Source organism: Colius striatus, chromosome 1, assembly GCF_028858725.1.
Source record: "Colius striatus isolate bColStr4 chromosome 1, bColStr4.1.hap1, whole genome shotgun sequence".
In the NCBI taxonomy this organism is placed as follows: domain Eukaryota; kingdom Metazoa; phylum Chordata; class Aves; order Coliiformes; family Coliidae; genus Colius; species Colius striatus.
The window spans coordinates 179,181,827-179,202,498 of record NC_084759.1 but is presented as its reverse complement, the minus strand read 5'-3'; the positions used below and the strand labels follow the sequence as shown (position 1 = coordinate 179,202,498).

Below are 20,672 nucleotides of genomic sequence, written 5' to 3'. Positions count from 1 at the left end.
GAGCAGTATCTGTTAGGCAAAGGCCTGTATTTCTTCTCTGTCATTCTGGTACTCCTGCTCTTCTGAGAAGAAACCCTCAGTGCTCTCCTAGTATCGTGCTGCACACAGAAGACTGGCTCATGCTTTCCTTCTTCATTCTGTGCTTCCTCAAATTGCACACAATGTAAAAGTGGAAAGAACATTAACCATAGTGCAGTGTAGGCTGCCCCTTAACCAAAAGTTTCCTAGTAGTTATCCATGCAATACCTTTTAACAGTCTTAATTCTTCCTATGAGGACTTGCATAATGTAAATAGAAATAGAAATCAAAGTAAAAATAATGCATACTGCTTTTTTTTTAATTAGTACATGTTCTTTATTTTTTTTTAGTTTCAAAATTAAAAGTGTAACTAAAAGAATAACCAAATCACTACACTTCTCCTTCCTTCCTTAGTGCTGACAGCAGTAGCAAAAAAAAATTACATTCTCCTTCCATTCTGCGTTTTGAGAAAAAAACCAAATTAAACTGCAATATTCTGACAAAGAAATATAATGACAGAAGATCCAAACTACACCAAAGTTTTTGAATCACTTATTGAAAAATAACAGTAATGAAAAAGCTGGGCCTTTGCTCATAACATGCAACCCACTTTCAGGGTGATAGGTACAATGAAGAATTTGGCTGCATGGCTCATAGCAAAGTGAAAAAGTGGTTTCTTTGCAGTCAATAACAATAAAAGCTTTTGTTCAGATTTTGCTGTTTTGTCTTGATAACTGTACCTTCAAAAAGAAGTTCAGCAGAAAAGCAGAACACTGTGCTCTGTGATTAGCTCTTAGATCTTTTTGTCAGGACTGACACAGTGCTGATAAGGATCTGTTACACACTCCACTGCATAAAGTCACATGCATTGCTGACTTCTCATTAGGATGAAATCTTGACCCTACCCAAGTCAGACTTGTCACCAATTTAATTGTAGCAGCAATTACCTCCTTAATGTTTTTGAACATCTTCAGAGAATACAATTAGCTGCTTCTGGCCAAGTCAAACAAGCAAGCAACTTCATGGCAGTTTCCCTGCCATGATCTTGTGGAAGAGTGAGTGGTTTTGTCTGTCCCATTTCCAACAGTGACTGAAAGAGAGAACTGAAGTACTTGAGATCTGGTGAAAGGTTGAATCTGGAAAGGAGAGCTTCAAAGAATTTTCCCTGCAAGGGGCAGCTGTGCCATCTGTAGGTGTTGCTCCTGCTCCAGACGTATATTTCCACCCAAATAATGTCAGAAATCACTTTTAAGAAACAGGCCCAGCAGCTTCTGGAAGACATAAGAAAACCTGTACACAGCTAAGCTCTTCAAATGCTCACATCAACACTGTGGACACCAACCTAAAAAGGTTCCCTTTGCCTTATCTTTAATTCAGCTCGTTTCTGCAAGGTCTTTTGATGGTGGGGAGTGAGTTTTATCACCCAGTTTCAGAGGTATTCACATCCAGACCTATTACGGGGTCTCTGGGGTATTATGTGAGCTCCAGTTAACACTGGAATGAGAAAGGAGCTCAGAAATCACGCTGATCCTGGGTCCTTGACGTGTTTTTCACATAATTTCTCCCATTAGTTCATTCAGCAGGGCAGAGTGACGGGCTCCAGATGTGTGTGGGGAGGAAAGTTTTGCTGGAAATAACCAAGCCCATAGCTCTAGAATGCCCAGGCTGCAGCCCAGCCGGTGCCGAGAGGTGTCCACTGCGCGCAGGTCAGCACGGGCGTCCCCGCGGCGAGCGTGGCCTTCGGGCGGTGGGGGCCGCGGCGGACTCCATTTCCCGGCATGCCGAGCGGGGCGGGGCGGCGCGCTGCCTCCCGCCCGCCCTGCCGCACCTCCCGGCGCTCACGCCTCCCCTCAGCCGGGCTGCGCGCGGCGGAGCAGCGGTAACACCATGGAGGCCGCTCCACAGCCCCGGTCCCGGCCCGGCGGGGCCGCCGCCGCCCCCCTGCTGCCGCCGCCCCCGGAACAGGAGCGGAAGCTGGAGCAGGAGAAGCTGTCAGGGGTGGTGAAGAGCGTCCACCGCCGGCTGCGCAAGAAGTACCGGGAAGGTAGCCGCAGGGAAGGGATGGGGGGAGGGGGCGGCCGCCCCCCCCTTCGCGCTTCCCTGGCCGGGCCGCCCCGCGCCCCTCACTGCGAGAGCCAGGCTGGGAGGCGGGCGGTGGTGGTGGGGGGCACGGTCCGGTGGGGAGCCGCTAGGCCGAGAGGCGGGGGAGCTGGCACGGTCCGGGGGGAGCCACCGTTCCACGGCGGTAGAAGGAGGGGGCTCCGCGCGGATCGGGGCGGCCCAGGGCCCCCTGCCGCTGCCCGAGCGGCGCGGGCCGGCAGGGCCGCGGACTGCTGCTGAGGGGGGTGTGTCGGGGAGGGGGGGCTGGGAGCAGCGGCTGGCAGCAGCTCCGCGCTCGCTTCCTGCTCCTCCCCGGGCGACCGGGGTTGCCATCGGCTGTCCGCAGCCCCGCTGAGGAACCCTTGTCGAGGCTGATGAGGGTCTGTCGCTTTCCTGGAGCTTTGGGCTCTGGAAACCCCTTTCCTGGTTCAGGAAGGCTCACGGCACATCTGTAGGAGCTTTTCCCGTGGGATGTAGAAGAGGATTGGTATGAAGGTATTGGTATGCTGCAAGGTGAAAAAGCGTGCTTGGGTAAAGGTGTACTACTCCTGTGTACGAACGTGGGTCCGTGTGGCCCTTCCTTACCGTGCCTTGTGACATTCAATACCTAGGCCTTTTGACACAAGCAGCAATGTTTTCCACATCGAGGATCTGCAGGAGTGAGGAGCACAGTATATCATGAATGCCAAGAGAGATTGAATGGTGATCTGGAAAGGCACTAGTCTTTGTGAATTGTTTGTACCTCTTTCAGCTGTGGAGGAGTAGTTCAGGCTGGGGCGCTCAGCAAAGAAGTTGGGGAAAAGCTGTTATAAATTACTCTGAGTCCTTCAAAAATCTCCTTTATCATCAGTATTAACACCATTATGCAAGGTTCTTATGGGTGGTAGTCGAATGCTTAAAACCTCCCAGATGAATGTCACAAGTTGAGATTTGCTGAAGTTTGTAGCCTCCTCAGGTTGATTGTAACAATCTGGTCAGTCTTTATGACACAGGTTACAAAAAATTCATTCATTCATTCTTTCAGTGAGTCCACAGCTCTTTAGTGCACATCTCCAAAAGGACACCTATAAAATGGGAATTCTTGTAGGTACTAGTTCTTATCTCTCCTCTATGTCTGTGTTTGACACTTAAAGAAACAAGGTCATACTGCTTTCTGAACTTCAGAAGTCTCCATGGGAGCCTGTCCATGGGATTTGGGCACAGATATCTACCTATCCAGACACTGATTGGAAACCGGTGTTTATTTTGGCTTCAGTGATCCAAAACTGAAGGGAGGATCTCCTTTGTTCTCCCAGCATCTGAGTGAAGGAACATAATATGTTTAAACATTCAGATCCTGGCAAAAGAGTCCTGCTTTTACCAGTTTATAGTTCTCTGTTATTTCAGAGTGCCTGCAAATTAAGACAGACAACAGTGGCACTATTACTTAAAAAAAAAAAAAAAAAAAAGTGAGCAATGTCTAAATACTGAATTTTTTTATGAGAGCCTAAATTACATGGAAGTCTATGCAAGTCTGCTTCTCAGCAAAGACTAAGTTTGTATACAAGGGTAAGTTGTGTGAAATTAGATAAGCAAAAGAGCCAGTAGTACTCTTAACTTGCTTTGTACATCTTTTAAATCATTACAGTGATTTTTCTAGTCACTCTGTATTAGCAATATTTATACATTTTTGTGGAAAGAGTTAAAAAACAGAGTTTGGCACATCAAATCTGTGCAACAAAGAGAGCTCCACCCATTACCTACTCATCCAATAGCAGATGTTCTTTACAAGTTAGTGCTGAGATTAATAGTCATAGTACTTCATACTTTAGGTTCTTTCAACTTCAGAATTTTATATTTGGAGTCTTTTTCTCTCTACATTTCTCTATACTTCTAAAAGCAGACTTGAGAATCCTCTCCCTAAACACTTTTAATGTCGTTCTGAAGTTGTAGTAATGGGACATGCTTGACTTCTGAAAGATCTTTTATTGGACTTTGTTTTTTTTCCTCATAGTCAGGGACACTGACCGGCAAGTACGGTACCCTGACAAAATCTGGCTTGACAGTTTGCCAAAGTGAAATAAAACAATCTGTAATTCGTCAGTTCAGTTTGAATTATAACTCCAGTATGAGAAAGCAAGAGGAAAAAATGCATCCGTGGTTATATCCTTACAGGTTATTACACAAGGAAAGCGTCTTGGCTCCACAGTGCAGTGTCCTCACCTCCATATGAAGCAAAAACAGAGCTATCTGTATTATTTTGGAATTTTGTATTTTCCTCTTTTTTTGTTCTCCTTTTTTTTTTTTTAAACTCTGCGTCTTCTCATGCTTGCTAGAGTTCTGTGAAACTAGTTTCCATTTTGTCTAAATAAGCAAACTTCTAGAATTGCTGTGACATGGATTTCAATGCTTTGACTGTAGATATTAAAATGGAAGTGCATATGAATTTTGTTGGTAGAGGGCAAAGCATGTTGAATAGCCTTCTGAAAGCTATATGGTTACATTGCAGAGGGTAGATAAGCCTAAGAAAGCCCTTGGTGTTGTAATATGATCTTAAGTTACTGTCTTCTTTTAGAAATGTTGAAGGGAAATAGATGCTTTCTTGAGACCCTGGGATGTTTGTTGATAGAAGTTATGCAGGCTTGGTTTTAATAAGCTGGTATCTCAGAGAATTCACTTGACTTGCTGATGTTAGCAAGACTTGTGTTTTAATGGACACTTTTAAAAGGCAAGCCATTGTATTATCTGGTATTATTTCCTATAACTGGTAACACGATTTTGGTTTATTTTGTACAATGGTTCCCCTCTGTTTTGAAGTTGAGCCAGTAGAAGAGTGATAATACACTTCAAAACTGCAAGCTAACGTGTTTCTGAGAAAGCTGCATACTTGTCAAAGTGCAAATGTACTATTTTGTAACTCGGCATGTATCACAACAAATTCTTCACAGTTATGAAGGAATTACTAAAGTTTAGTCACCATCATGTTATTTACAGGGTTTGGGTTGGTTTTTTTTTTGGTCCCCTCCCCCCTTGGTGAAAAATTCTTAACTCTTGAGATCCATTAAAGCAGAATCTTGGCTTCTTTCTCAATTTCTGTGTTTCTCGAAGCACCTGTAAGTATAGTAGATGGATTTTGCAGGTACTTCTGTACTGTTGCTCATGTCATACCATAGTCCTAAAGCATGCCAGTGTATTTGACAAGCATTTGCCACATTCAAAATTGTTCAGCTTAAATTCTGTTTAGTTTTGCACTGATATGCATTTTTTTGTTGAACAATTTTAGCTTTGTTACTGTATAAGTAGTAACTTATCTTTTCTATTTTTGGGATATTACTGATCTAGTATGGCTTCTAGTGGCAATATTTTTTTTTGTCCTTTTTTCATCTCTTTTTTCATCCCTTTTTATTTCTTTCCTCATACACCGTCTCCACTGTCAATTAGTAAATAAGGCAGGGAAGCATGCAGTAATAAATACCACATCAGCTTTAGTATTTTGTGATTGTAGGATACTTTTTTTTCTACTGTGGATCCTATGGTATTATTGCATGTCATAAATTTTGAAGTGGTTTAATGAAGTTTGAGAAATGAGAGTGGAGATTTTTGTATGGGACTGTTTTGTTTGTTTTTTTTTTTTTTTAACTAAGGTGGTTGGTCCTCTTCCACAGTGAGTAAGTGTGTCAGTTAAATTAGCCAATTATTAATGGATTCTTTCAGGCTACTTTAAGGCAGTGATAGACAAAACCTGTCTAGTGGTTCCTAAAAATACACTTCTAAAAAACCATTCCTCAAGTTAGCCTAGAAATGTTTTTCTTCATGAAGAAAACTTTTAAGTGAGAACAAAACACAGAGGTATAACATGTTCACTTAGGAGTGTTTCTCATTACCATAGGACTCATGTTTTTCTGAAGCTTTATTCCTCCTTCCTGTCCAAATGGATTAGTTTAATCTTAATTACCTTACATACGAGTGTAAAATCCAAAAGCTGAAACAGGTCTCAAGTGCTCAGTTATTCACTTACAAGAAACTTCAGGGTTTTGCATGCTTGACGTAAGCACTTAGCATAGAAATTAAGGATTTTCATGAGGCTTGAATGTCTTCTACTAGTCTGTTACAGCATGAGGATGAGGATAAAACAATATCAGTTTAATTCCTTGTTCTTCATTCTGTTGCCTGGTACCATAGATGACTGCAAATTTTATAGAATTTGCCTTTATTCATCTTGGGCATTTGCAGCAATGAGCTGGAGCATGTTGTATTAGTTGCATATATGTGTGTATTTTGCACGTATTGCATGTGTGCTGATGTCTGTCTTGCCTGACAGGCTTGTAAAAGCAGATTTAGTGGTTCATAGGGAACTAAACATGATCTGTTGAACATCTGCTATGTGATACTAGTTTGTTTGTTTCCAGTTGCTTGTAGCAGCCAAGTAGGTTTCATTTTTACTGTGATAAAAATCCTTTCCTCTGATACAGAGGTGTCCTTTTTTTTTTTCCTCCAAATTGTTTATTATCTCTGTAGCCAGGCAGAACTGTAGTCATGCAGACCTGTATTTATCAAGTAGACATTTTCAATGCAGCATGACCCTCAGTTATAGACAGTTTTGTATGTAGTTTGGAAAGAACAATTTACAGGACCCTCCACTTCTCCCTGGAAATTCCATATCAAGTGGAAAAAAAATTGCTGAGGTACCTCTAAAGGTATTTATGTGAAATATTTTGCTCACTAAAACATTGAATTTCTCCTTCCGTACACCTGTTAAGGTTTAGAATCATACAGAACTAGTATTTGTCCTAATATTCTTTATGGTATTACAGAAGCTGACAGAAATGTTTCAAGGTTGTAGTTTGATGGCTTAAAAGAAAAATTTGTTGGAACTTCAAAGAAAGGGATAATAACTTTATTAAGAGGTGAGGTTCTTCAAATCCAGAAAATTAGGAAGAATTTGCGGGACCCTGCTTGACAATAAGAAGTAGGCTGAGCAGGTAAGCAGTCTAGACTTTCATGTGAGGCGTGTTGTTCTCAAGTAGTTTTCTTTATGGTCTCTTCCTCTCTCACGGTTTTTCATGAAAAACCGTGAGAGAGCTTAAGTTCTTCCTGATGTGAAACAGGAAACATTTTGAAATAGTGGCATTTTTCACAGGACAGGAAAACTTTGTCACTGAACTCTACACGATAAGTTAACACTTGTTGCTCCTTTTTGTTAAATATAACCGGTTTACTGTAGAAATAAACCTAAGTTTTCAAGATCTCCATTTATCTTTCCCACTTACATTAATTTCTTGGAAGAGGGAGACACTTTTCAATACTGTTACATTTCCAAGCAACAGAAACTAAATTACGTTTCATTAAGGTTAAAACTGATGCTGTTTTATGACGTGAGCATTAAGATATGATTGCCTGTATAGTTTGCACACCACAATTTTGCATTGAAACTTTCATTATAAATCTCATCATATTTTACAGTTTGAGATTTAATCATAGATATCAGTTAGCTCACAGATTTTTGAAAACCCATAGGCTACAGCACAGACTTGCATCCACTGAAGGAACAGCTTCTTTATTTATTCCCTGCTCCTTTATTGCCTTGGGGAAGATCATGGCCCTCTTTCAGGGTCAGCATAATGAAATCTGTACCTGTGCCTCAGCTGCTTCTAGTTTTTCCTCCTGTGTTTGTACAAATCTACCCAAATCAGTAGATTCTGTTCACATGTTCATTTCTGTATTAATGTTGTTAGGGTATCACATAGTTTGTGCAAGAAAGTCAGGTTTGCGGAAGAGAATAGAGTCGGATAGTTTCCAATAGAGTAGATCTAACACCTGGGGGCAGCAATTGCTTAAACTATCACAAATAGGCTCCCAACTGTTTGTGTGACAGCAGTCAGAGAGACAGATCATTCTTCAGGGTGATCTAAGCTGGCCCCCAGTAGGTACTTTAAATTGCAGATTAATTGTGCCTTAGGAGTCTGTTTAGTGGGAACAGAATAGGTAGGAAATTTACCTGACAGATCAGATGTAGAAATGAGCATTTGATCAAATGAATCTTTTCTATGTGAGTGGAAGGGAGTAATATTGATATTGGCAGAGGAAAGGAGATTCTTGCACTTCTTTAAAAAAAATATTGTGAAATACTTCTAGTAAATCCTAAGAAATGTAAAGCAAACACTAGCGAGACATGAGAGGGAAAATATTAGCTCAGACAAACCCTTAGGATTCTGTGGTTCTGTGATCAGTTGAACTTTCCCCAAGTTGAAGTTCACATTCTGTATCTAGACACATGAAACTGGAAAACAGTGAAGGTAAAAACGTGTAATGTCTTTCACAAGAAATACAGAATATGCTGTTCTAGTAAGAGACATATTCTGTGAGTTTCTAGTTTATTTTGTATATGCTGAAAAGGGTGAATCACATAAAAATTAGCTGATATGCCTGGTGATTAATTTTAGTAATCACTGCCACAGCATCCAGACATTTAGTAGTACAGCTAAATTTCAACTGAAAAGTCACTGTTAATGAGGATTTTTTTTCAAATATTCCTAAGAATTTAATTTCAGCTTTAGCCTAGTGGGCAGTGTAGGGTTGCTTTTCCCATACTGATTAGCATGTTGTAGAAGCTACTTTACAGTTTCCAATAAGTAAGTCAGAGATGGTCTTAAGAGGCTAAAAATGAGATGGATTTTTTTTTTTTCATTCCACAGTGCACTGCCATCAACAACAAAAGCTGAAAGATATTGCTAGGCATTGCTATGTCCAGCAGACTGTCATCTGAAGTTATTCACCATTGACATGGATGCTTGTTAATTTTGGGAATAGGTTTGCTTTTTACAATGAGCTATTGAAAGAACTTTAATAAGAACTATTGTATAAACATGAATATGTAACTTTTGTTTTCATTGTCAGTGAATGTATTGACCTTATTTGCTCCTCTACCAGAGCCATCAAAGGTGTACATAGGAAGGCAATGTGTCCTTAAGTATTGAAAAGGGAGTGGACTGACTTTTTTTATTACTTTTTTTTTTCTTTACTAATTTATATTAGCATGTAGGTAGCCAAGATTTCAAACCTTTAAACTCTTGTTTGGTCTTCTTTCAATTACAGGTACTTTGAATTTGGGGGGGAAAAAACAAAATAAAAAAAAAATCAAACCCAGAGTTTTCTGAATAGCTGTTCTAATTCCATTTTTTCTTTAAATGTTAAAATAAAAAAGTGTCCCTTTTAGTGGAACTTGTTGATTCAGATTTAAACCTACATTGCATCTACCTGAAGCTTAAGTGTACAGTGTCAGTTAAATTCTGAGATGCAAGATCTTGTTTGATGATGGATGAAATATTTTGTACTTGTTTTTGAGGTTACCAGAGATACCTGCATTTTTGTTCCTAAAGAACACTGATGGAATTAAGGAAAATGGTAATTATTAAACTTGTCTCGTGGGTGCACTTAGCACTTTTAACTCTGGCTTTTAACTACTTTATTTCTTGATAAAACAGAATGATTCAAATTATCTGATTGGGGTTTATCCCATTCCAAAATGAAAAATACTGCCTTTAGCAAAGCTGAGCTCTGTTTCTTTTGTATACAGAGGGATGTATTTAGTTTAATATTTAGTTAATTTAGTTCATAGAATTATTTCAGTTGGAAAAGACCTTTAAGAGCAAGTCAAACCACTAACCTAACACTGCTACGCCTGTCACTAAAATATGTCCCACAGCACCTCATCAGTGCATCTTTTAAATATCTGCAGGGATGGTGACTCCACTATCTCCCCGGGCAGCCAATTCCAGTGTTTAACAACCCTTACAGTGAATAAATTTTTTTCTAATATCCAATCTAAACCTCCCCTGGCACAACTTAAGGCCATTTCTTCTTGTCCTATTACTTGTTACTTGGTAGGAGAGACCAATCTTTGCTACAGCCTCTTTCAAGTAGTTGAGGAGACTGATAAGGTTTCCCTCCCGTCAGCGTCAGCCTCCTCCAGGCTAAAGAACCCCAGCTCCTTCAGCTGCTCCTCTTAAGACTTGTTCTCCAAACCCTTCACCAGCTTTGGTGCCCATCTCTGGACACCCTCCAGCACCTCAATGTCCTTACAGTGAGTGGCCCAGAACTGGACACAATATTCGAGATGCAGCCTCACCAGTGCCAATCACTTCCCTGGCCCTGCTGGTCACACTATCTCTGATACGAGCCAATATACCATTGGCCTTCTTGGCCACCTGGGCACACTGCTGGCTCATGTTCAGCCATCTGTCGATTAACACCCCCAGGTTCTTTTCCTCCAGGCAGCTTTCCAGCTACTCTGCCCCAAACCTGTAGTGTTGCCTGAGGTAGTTGTGGCCTAAGTGCAGGACCTATCGTCTGGCCTTATTAAAACATCATACAATTGGCCTTGGCCTGTCGCTCCAGCCTGTCCACATCCCTCTGAAGATCCTTCCTGCTCGAGCAGCTCTGTGCTCCCACTCAACTTTGTATTGTTTGCAAACTTAATGAGGGTGCACTTGATTCCCTCATCCAAATCATTAATAAAGATATTAAACAGAACTGGCCACAATACAGAGTGCTGGGGAACACCAGCCAACAATTGGACCGGTCATTAATTTTTTTTTTTTCAGGGGAGAGTTCTTAATTATATATTAATATGTTAATATAAGTATAAAACATATTACATTTAATAATTTAAGGCAATATTAAATATCATTGTCAAGGTTTTTCTATTTATTTAATATACTTACCTTAAATGACAGTTTCATTCAATGCTCTACAAACAAATGTCATCATTTTTAAAAGACAAAAAATAAAATGGAAGATGGATTTTTTGATCTTGAACAGTATGCTGCCTGGAAAGAAGAGTTATGCTGTTGCTGAAGTTGTTGAGACTTGGACCTAATGTTAGGTCTCTATCGCTGTTACTCACAATTGAAACTATCTTCTAATTAGGATCATTTAAAAATAACTTCTACATGCCTGACCTGTTCTCTTTGGGACAGGGTTAAGCAACTGCTGATTACTCTGTGGTTGAGCATGTGAGGTGTGATTTGTCTGTTTTGCAGGCAGTATTAAGGTGGAAACTTTTTTGAGAGATTCAGATGTTTTAGGTAAATAGTGTTACATTTTTGTTATTGCATTAGAAAAGGATGTATTATAAAGAACCTACAAGTTGGTGAGTCAGTTGTTCGCTGACAGAATTGCTAGAAAGAGGTGGACTTGAGGCTTTTCTGTTTTTTAAGGACTTATTAATCTTCAATTTGAAGAGTAGGTAATTTATTTATTTTGTCGGTGATTCTGGATAGAGAGGAGAGCAGACATTAAATAACTTCAAAATAATGTCACTGTAGTGATTTGAGAGGTATGTGAAACTCCTGTTATAAGCCAATCTTGCAAGTCACACTTTTCAGATGGACATTGACATAACTGGTTCCTTGATGAAGATCTGAGGTCTATAAAGATCTCTGAAAAGTCACTGCTCAAAACAGGTTTTAAATGACATATAAAAGATGATCTCCAAGTCCATAATAAGAATGTGGAGTAGCTTTAAATTTTATATTATGATATGGTCATGAGTATGTGATATGTTTAATCTCAAAATCAAATATTAACTTCAGAATGTGATCAAAGGAGCGAGACTTTTTTTATTCCCTATAGATTAGCCTACCACAAACTTCTATTTAATTTACAGCATTATTGATTACTTAACAGAAGATTTTATTTATCTTATTTCTTTAGTAAGGATTAGTATTGTGGTGAAAACTTCTTGCATATTTTACTGCCTTCTTTGTTACACAGGCAATGATTCATAAATAAATGTTTAACTCCACTAGAATTAAAGCAGTATTTGCACATGGATTAGAATATATTGTTTGAAAAATTTAATACATAGCTCAACTGTTCTGCATATCAGTTTGCAATTGCATGCTGCCAGACCTGTTGTAGTCACTACCTCGAAATCCTTTCAGATGAGATGTGTTATTTGCATTTTCAACTCAATATTGGAGCATGCTTCTGGAATTAAAGTTCCTATCAATCTAACATACTTGTTAGTGCCTTCTCAAAGATCACTCTGGAGAAAAATGGAGGGGAAAAAGAGCCCCAAACAACTCATTACTATGGTATTTACTCAAAGGAAAAATGGACCTCAGAGTCTTTTTAAAAAGTCCCTGCATGATGGTGCCAGTGTCTTACGAAGACTCTTATCTGCAGTTGTTTTGGAGCTTACATTCATGAAAGCACATTGTATCAAACTCAGTATTGACAGTGGGTAAACAGCAGAAGTTTAGACAAGAGTATATGAGAAGTGCTTCAGAGTGCTACTGCATGCTAGTTTACCATTCTATCTTTCCATGACTTCATGGTTTAGGAGCTCCCAAGTTAGAAATTACATTCTTGAATATGGAGTTTGTAATGAATTTTCTTCCTTTAGTTTGCCTAGCTACATGAACTTAAGCTTAATTACACATTTTGTGAAGAAACTGTTTTGTTTTGGGTTTTTTTTTTTTTTTTGCTTTGAAGCAGCCTTTTTGTGCTTTTCCCGAATGCCTCCTACTCTTAGAACTACCGCAAGTTGTTCCATATTTACCTTTCGTCTGTCACTTGTGATCTTGTGGAAGCCTGTCCTCTCCTGCTTACATCTAACTTTTCCTTGCCTCTGTTTAGGTGTTCTTCTTACAGAAGCAGTGCTGTATTTGTCATGCATTGCCAATTTCTGCATCTCTAGACTCACTGCATTGGTAGATGAAAACAAACCAGAAGTGAACACAGAATTAAACTTGATATAGAATGTCTGACATTACTTTGTGATTAATTTTTCACTTTTATTCTTTCCTAATAGTCTGTATCATTTGGTCTTCCTTTCCTGTCAGCTGAGTACCAGGAGGCTGTTACTATTACGAACGGCCTTCTTGAAACCCAAAGTTCGTATCTTAAAGTGCTTGTAGTGGGGTCTAAGTATGTTACTGTATATCTAAATTTAAGATGCCTTATCTGTGGACTCTTTTGAACCTTGGGGAGAGGTGCAAAGCTCTGCCTTGCTTAGAAGGAAATAGAAGAATTCCTACTGAGCAGGACTCAGTGTTAGGAGGCATTGCCACTATGTTATAAAAACAGGCTGGCCAGTTAAGAACATCTAGTCTTATTTCTTTGCATATTTCTTATTCCTTATCTATCTTATTTCTTAAGTTTTAAGAAAAAATGGTATTTGGTAATAGAATAACTGCTTAAGAATAGATGAAACTAAGTAAGGAACTAAAAGAACTTGGAATTTGGTTTTGTGATATTTTTCCTCAGTAAGTGTTCACTCATTTACATTTTTTCCTTTCTAATTAGATGTGTATTCTTCAAACAAAACTTTAGCAACTGCATGTCACTCGAGCACTTTGCAGCTGTCTGGAGCATGCAGTAAGATTGAGAGTACTGTGGCAGAGAAACTAGGAAACTTTACTTAAATTGCACCAGAATTAACTGGCCCTCGAGGACACACTTTGAACTTGGCTTAGTGCTTTATAGATTGTGCACTTTGGCATGAGAAATTGCTTAAAAAAACCCTTGTGAATGTTTAGCCCTTTTTGCTAGTAGGCTACAGTCTATACCATTTCTTGTTCCCTCTTGCTAGTAGAGCATGTTCTGCCCTATATGATTCTACATAAGACTCTCCTGAAAGCTCTGGAGAAGTGACCCACAAGTTTTTGCAGAAGCCTCTATGGGAGCCTGCCTGCAACTAGGGTGTTTCTCTGCTGTTACTTGCCAGTCCTCCTAGTGCCTTTTCTGTAACCATATATCTCTCTGAACTTGGATTGCTTGGGAAATGGTACTCAAATACAATACTACTTTTTTTTTTCCCTATTAACATTCTCTTATATGCTTGTTGAAAAACAGTCAGAATACGTGATTTCTTGCACAGCTTTCCTATTTTGTTAAAACTAAATCATGACCACTCCCATTGCAACTGCCATCTCACAGGAGGCAATATAAACACCTAATTTTAAACATACAATCATTAAAATGAGTCATAAGTGTATTATTTTTGAAGAGAAAATTACAGTGACATCCCTAAACCAGATTTAAATAGGGAGTGACCTGGATGGTTAGTTTCAATCTTCTAAGTAAGCAGCTGTCTATACTTGTCTATCATACCCAGTCTTGCTGTAAGCAGAGAACAGGTGAGGTGAAGGATTATTACTACTTTGCACATGAGGGGAAAAAAATGAAAAGGTTGCCACTGAAAGAAATCTGTTATTTACCGCTAATTAAAACACATCAAAGACATTGCCACAAGTGGATTAGAAACAAAAGTCGCTGACTGATAGAAGACTAGATCATACTGTAAGTTACTTCCAGACTCTAGCAGACATTAATAGTTAACTTCTGTTTGATACATTTGAAAAATATTTCTTTGTAATACAAAGGTGCTACAAAAACTGGTTCTGGAACCATGTTGTAAAAAGCGTGTTTGTTGTCCAAGTCAAAGCTTTAAGAATAGCTCTGCTCCTGAGAACCTATTTTAGCTGTATCAGCTTGTAGGTGCAAAATCAATTTTTCTTTTACAGATTTATGTAAATTTATATAGCAGTATAAGCATTTCTATAAGAAACAAAAGGAATTTGTGAGGATCATTACCAGTGAACGCATGTTTCTTTCCTATGACAGAATGTCCTTTTAGTAAGATAAATGGAAAGTTTGCAAGCTGTAAAAACCCCACTAGGAATTGTGGCTAGCCACAACTAGCATTTATGTTGTTTTTGTTTAGCAGTATATTATGTAAAGCAAGCTAGGAGAAGTGGATACTTAGCAGCAATAGAGGGAAAACCATGATGTTTAATTACTTTGAAGTGCCAGAACTTAACCTGGAAGACTTCTTTTGAGCATGGGGAGGAGCATGGAAATAAATCTGTCCCCAGAGATCAGCAAATGAGTTTACCTGTGATTTCCTAGGAGACTGCGGTCGGTTTTACTCTTCAGTACTGTCCCCTAGAAGCTAATTCATTGGGACTGGCTGAATTAGACAAACATCAATGGAGACTTAAATTCCTTTCCCAATGTATCCAAAGAAATCTATATTCTGGATTAAATTTCCTTTTCAGCATTTTTGCGTGTACTATCATCCATAGTATTCGCCATGATCATGACTGTTCCTAGTAAACCTTTCAGTCTTTCATTTCTAAAATGTTTATCAGGTTAATGCTTATGCACATGAGAGTGAAATTTCCCAGGGACTTGAATTTCGCAGAACAAACTGAGCAAAATCAGTACACTGAGAAATACTGCTAGTTTCTCAAGTCCCAAACAGCCCCTTCCTTCACCAAAACATGGAATTTTGTGTTTGACTAGAGAAAGGGGACCTAGTTTTTGTGGCATGCTGGTAGAGTGATCTCTTGGTGCATTATGTAACTTCTTTTAATTGGAAGATGGGTATTTTGCCATGGAGATAATGAGACATTTCATATCTAATGTTCTAATTTTTTTTGTTGTTGTTTTGTTTAGTGGGAGACTTTGATAAGATCTGGCGTGAGCACTGCGAGGATGAGGAAACTCTGTGTGAATATGCTGTGGCAATGAAAAATCTTGCAGATAATCACTGGGCAAAAGCTTGTGAAGGGGAAGGCCGAATTGAATGGTGTTGCAGGTAAATCTCAATGTATTTGAAAAAGGCAATTGCACACTTCTCGTGATGATTTGTAATACAAGGATTAAGTGGTTTTGCTTTTTTTCCCAGTTTTTAAAATTTGTTCTATAAGATATTAATGATGTATTGATTCCTAAAACAAATACCTTCTTACTGTTCTAACTTCTTATGAAGTGTTTTGTTAGGAGGTGACTTTTTTTAAAGCATCTTCAAGAAACAATTTTTTTTCCCTTCACACTCTCTTTTTTAACTCCCATTCTCTTATAAACCAACACCTGATAAAATGGAAAACACGGGGTAACCACCAGTGAAGCCATGTATACTTCTCAGAATCAAGAATAAGAATTTTTTGCAGATTCTCCTTTCAAAACTGTTTCTGATCATTCAGTTTAAGGCACTGGAAAAAAAGGTTTATTTTGAGATTAATTCTTAAACTAGATGGCATATTTTACTTCTTCATTAGCTGTTGATATAAAGAAGCACATATCCAGACTTCAGAAACTGTAAAAGGTGGAAAGCAGTACATGATAGACTGTGTTGATGACCAAATGCTATGTTGTATAGGGGCAGTTGTATTCATTGTTTGAGGGAAACTTTCTACAACTGTTAACTGGACAAAGAGATGGGGGGAAGAGGAATTAAAACTATCTGCTTCCAGAGGAGGTTAATGATCCCGTGAGTGATGTTGAAAAAAGCCTGGGCAACACTCAGCTGCCCTTACCTTGCTCTTCTAATCTCTCTTTAGAAAACGGAATAGAGAGTAGCAAATGGTATTTGGAAATTAACATCCATCTTTCATTTATATTATAACACAAAACTTAAGTCAAAAAAGGTTAAGGCGATGTTTACCCTGAATAATCGTGCTAGCTCTTAATTTTTGCTGGCATAGGTAGGCTGGTGAACCTCTGTATGGACAATGAATGCCAGCCTGTTCCGGTTCTAGTTAGAACAAAATAAGCTAAACCAGCAGGTTTGCTTCTTTCTCTTGTTTTTGCATCAATGCTAAGATTTGTGCTGACTTTGTTATTTTTAAAAATAGTAATGAAAAAATCTGCACTTCCAACTATCATGGTAAAACACTGTCTAGACCTGCATTTTTTAAAAAAGTCTTTTGACTGTTTCATGATAAAATGGAGAAATACTGTCTTGATGAAGTTAATATCAGGTGAATGCAGTTCTATTTGGAAAAACTTGCAGAGAAAAGATGTTAAAAGGTTATCTTAAATGTGATTTACTGAGGAAGACTCAGTGTCTGTCCGTCCCTGCACCAATCAATATTTTCATGAGCAATCTGCAAATGAAGGCTGTCTATTAAATTTGAAAATGAGAGCAAGCAGGAAAGAATTATCACTGAGAGCAGGGTTAAAATTAACAGGGTTGTTAACTATACTAAATACTATCAACTATACAAACACAGGCTAGGGAGTAATTGGTTGTGTCAGTCTTCTTGAAAAGCATTTGGATTCTGTAGCAGACCACAAGCTGAATATGAAACAGTCATGGGATTCTTTGCAATAAAGACAAATATCACACTAGAGTGTGTAAATGAGATTGGTCTGCAAGATATATACTCTTCTCAATTTACTTAGCACTGCTCTTAGCCAAAATATCACCTTGGCCACTGCATTTAAAAAACAAGAGCTCAGCTCGAAGACAGATTAAAAAATGATGAAAAAAAATCTCTTTTTTTCCACAAAAGCTTTGGGGTTTTTCCTAGAAACTGGAGCTGTCTAGTCAGAAGAAGAGAAGGCTAAGTAACCTTTTACAGGATCTTTGAGAACAACAGGTTTCTGCTAGAACTGGAAAGATGATCCTGTTCAGGGTTGGAAGACTGAATAGAATGAATGTTTAAAGTCCCTTCAACACTATCTTGCAGCTTTTTTGATGAATGCAGTTAGTTGAGCGATTCCCTTTCAGGAGAATGGAATTGAGAGGTGGCATAAACAGGAGGAGAGAAACCATTTGAAATACAGAAAAAGACTTAATATTCACTGTTCGTGTTTGTATTACAATCTTAGGTTTTTTTCTCTTAAATACTACTTTGTTCTGACAAAACTGTATCTGTTTGTTGAAAACTAGAGCTAAATAGAATAGAGATCATATGATAAATACTAGCTGTTTTCAAGTTCTTGGAGTCCTTTGGTAATGGAGGATATTGTTTGGGTTGGAGAGGTGGACACACCACCAGAGAAATTATCTAATTACAGACCTAATTTGTATATCTCAAAAGGAAAAGGTTTCCAAACCCTAGAACTGAGAGCAAATACAAAAAAAAAAAAAAAACCCAAAATGGAAAAAAATGTGTTGTATGCAAGGTTCTCACCTTGGAGTTTGATAAAACATAATTGTGATGAAGAAATTATACTTTACATTAAGAAACCTGGTGCTCTCACCTATGCTGAATACAGAATTTCCTTATCCTGAAGCTGGGTGTGCATGATCACAAAATATCTTTTAGTCCAATGGAAACTTCTGCTCTTCTAAGTATGATTAATGTGTACAAGGGTGTTTGAGAATTCTCTCTTCCTTGTTTTTCTTTGGAGGTTTGGGGGTGAGTGGGTTAAAGCTGTAGAAGAGTTTACACTTTTTTTCAGACCAGCAGCCTTGTCAGTTGACATTAATGAACTTATTCCTCAATTTGTGGGAGAAAGGAAGGAACATTTTGCAAACAGAAACTATGATGAGAAGTCCAGATTTTCCTTCAGTCCTGTACCCTCACTGAACTTCATCTTTGCTATTAGGTTTTGATTACTAAATATTGTAACAAACATATGTCAAGCTCACCTTTTCCTCATTATGAAACAGAAAGAAAGAGATGGACTGTGTCAATTCTTACCCTGTACCACTGACTACTTGAAACCCTTGAGCATTGATAACAGCTCCCAGAAACTGCTTTTTTTCCATGATTAAAGCTGATCTGGTCAGCTTTTATTTAGTTCATTATTACTTGGCAAGAAGAACTAACTGCCATTTCATTAATGGCTTTTAAATTTCATATGTTGTGTCTTTGGCAATTCTCCTCTCATTTTTAAAAAAATTGTATGTTCTATTGAAACCCTTGGTTTTGGTCACCATATTTGTAAATGAAACTCTTCTTTCATTGCTGAAGAGATATTAATGAACGGATATTTATTCATATAGGCTTTTACTGGAACTTCTTGTATATGCCCAGCCCAAATGGCAGAGCAGGGAGTCAGCTTGAACGGGTTGTTTACTGTTTGAGTTTTGAAGTAGGGAAAACAAGTTTCAGTGAGGAAATACCTAGTTGGTTTTTTTTTTTTTTTTTTTTTTAAGCAAAGACATGAACTGGATTCTTTGCCTGTCTGTGGCAGCAAACTTAAAACAATTTAGACCTGGTGTTCATTTCACAGCTTGTATAAACTTTAGCAAATGTTAGCTCAGATTGCATTTATGTTGCACAATTCTTCACAAATAACTATGTTAATTGTAGAGCTAATGTTATATCATCAAAGACTGAATGCTTAAATGTCAGTTAAAACTGGAGCCATGTTAATTCTCAGAATTATAAGATAGATGCCTCAATTTTCTTTTTCTTTGTAGATAATTAAGAAATGTTCTGTTTGTTGCTTGAGACAGTTAAATGTGGAATTTTATATAGCTTCATGCTCAAAACCAGTTTTAAACAGCTGTGAAGTTTAACCTGTGGCTACATCAACAAATTGCCATGAGGTTAACTAGCGAATGCTTTACCTCTGATTAGCCAGGGTGCTGTGGCAGCCCACATGCTCACTGTTACCCCACCTTAGGCACTGGGAGTTCCAATTCCCCAAGGGCAGTCCACAGACAGCGCCTCTGAGGCCTTGGGAGACAAAAGGGCTGTGGTAATCCTGCCAGAATCATTGGAGCTTCAGAAAGGTGTCAAATGGAGATAACCCTCAGTGGTTATGAAGTACGGTGTTGCTTGGGGCTTTTTGCTTGCATGGGTGGATTTAGGGTCTAGGGGTTTTTTTTTTCGCTTCCTTGTGGTACTGCACATGTATGCAGACTGGGATCTAAAAGTGAAGAATTTAACCAGTCTTGGGCCTTCCTGTTGCTCTGACTTCTCTGTCCACAAATGAAAAAACAGGAGTAGAAAATTCTTCTCCTTGTGGTTGACTTTGATAGTGTGTTATGTGCATACAAGGCAGACCAGTTAAGAGGAATATAATATTAAGAGAACCTAGGTGACATGATAGACAGGGGTAGAGGAGTAGAAAAAGTACTGACTTGTACCAGTACCAAGAATGAGGAAGAAATGGCTTCTCAGTGACAAGGGGAACTTAGACATTGCACTTCACAAGTAGGTGGTTCTGCTCTGCAACAGCTCATTCATTAAGCTGAGCAACATCCTTCTGGCTTCTTGTGAGTTGAAAGGTTGGTAAGATCAATGGTTGAGGAGAAAAAAACACATTCTCCCAAGACTGTTGAATTTTTTACGTGTTCTGACTTAAATGTCAGCGTCAATGGCAATGCAACGCTATTTAATAAACTGCCATTAATTCTAGATATTTTAAGTGATATAATGAGGAAAAAAGACTTGAAATAAAACCAAGGAGACTACAAGATGGTAACAAAGTAATAGGTACCTGAAAAATGGAGAGGAAAAAAGACTGGATTTTTTCTGAGTTTCATTACTTTTGACCAAACGACTTGCAGAACTAAATAGTTCTAAACTGATCATATGCTTATAAGTAAATAACACAATGTAGAGTAAAACAGACTTTTATTAGCATACCAAAAATTATTGAAATGTTTTTATAGCATTCTCTTTTGTTTACTGATGTTTTCAATCTCTTTCCCGCTAAGTGAAGTGACCGTCTCCTTCCACTTTTAACTTGTTGGTTTTAGAATTGTTGTCTTTCCATACATGCAGTCTATAATGGGTGGAGTTGATACGGTTTCACAGTCTGTATATCTGGGAGTATTGCAGCCTGGACTGCTATCCATACTTCATTTCAGCATGTTATCC

The 20,672-nt window shown here is 38.6% G+C and overlaps 1 protein-coding gene across 1 annotated transcript in view; it reads left to right on the top strand.

Annotated features, from left to right (window-relative positions):
- Positions 1-1,863: 1,863 nt before the first annotated feature.
- BMT2 (base methyltransferase of 25S rRNA 2 homolog) overlaps positions 1,864-20,672 on the top strand; it is a 34,306-nt gene continuing 15,497 nt past the window's right edge. Inside the window, exons 1-2 of the mRNA XM_061988654.1 lie at positions 1,864-2,062; positions 15,562-15,703. Of these exons, the coding sequence (XP_061844638.1) occupies positions 1,906-2,062; positions 15,562-15,703 (299 nt within the window). The 5' untranslated portion in view covers positions 1,864-1,905. The remainder of the gene's footprint in view (positions 2,063-15,561; positions 15,704-20,672) is intronic.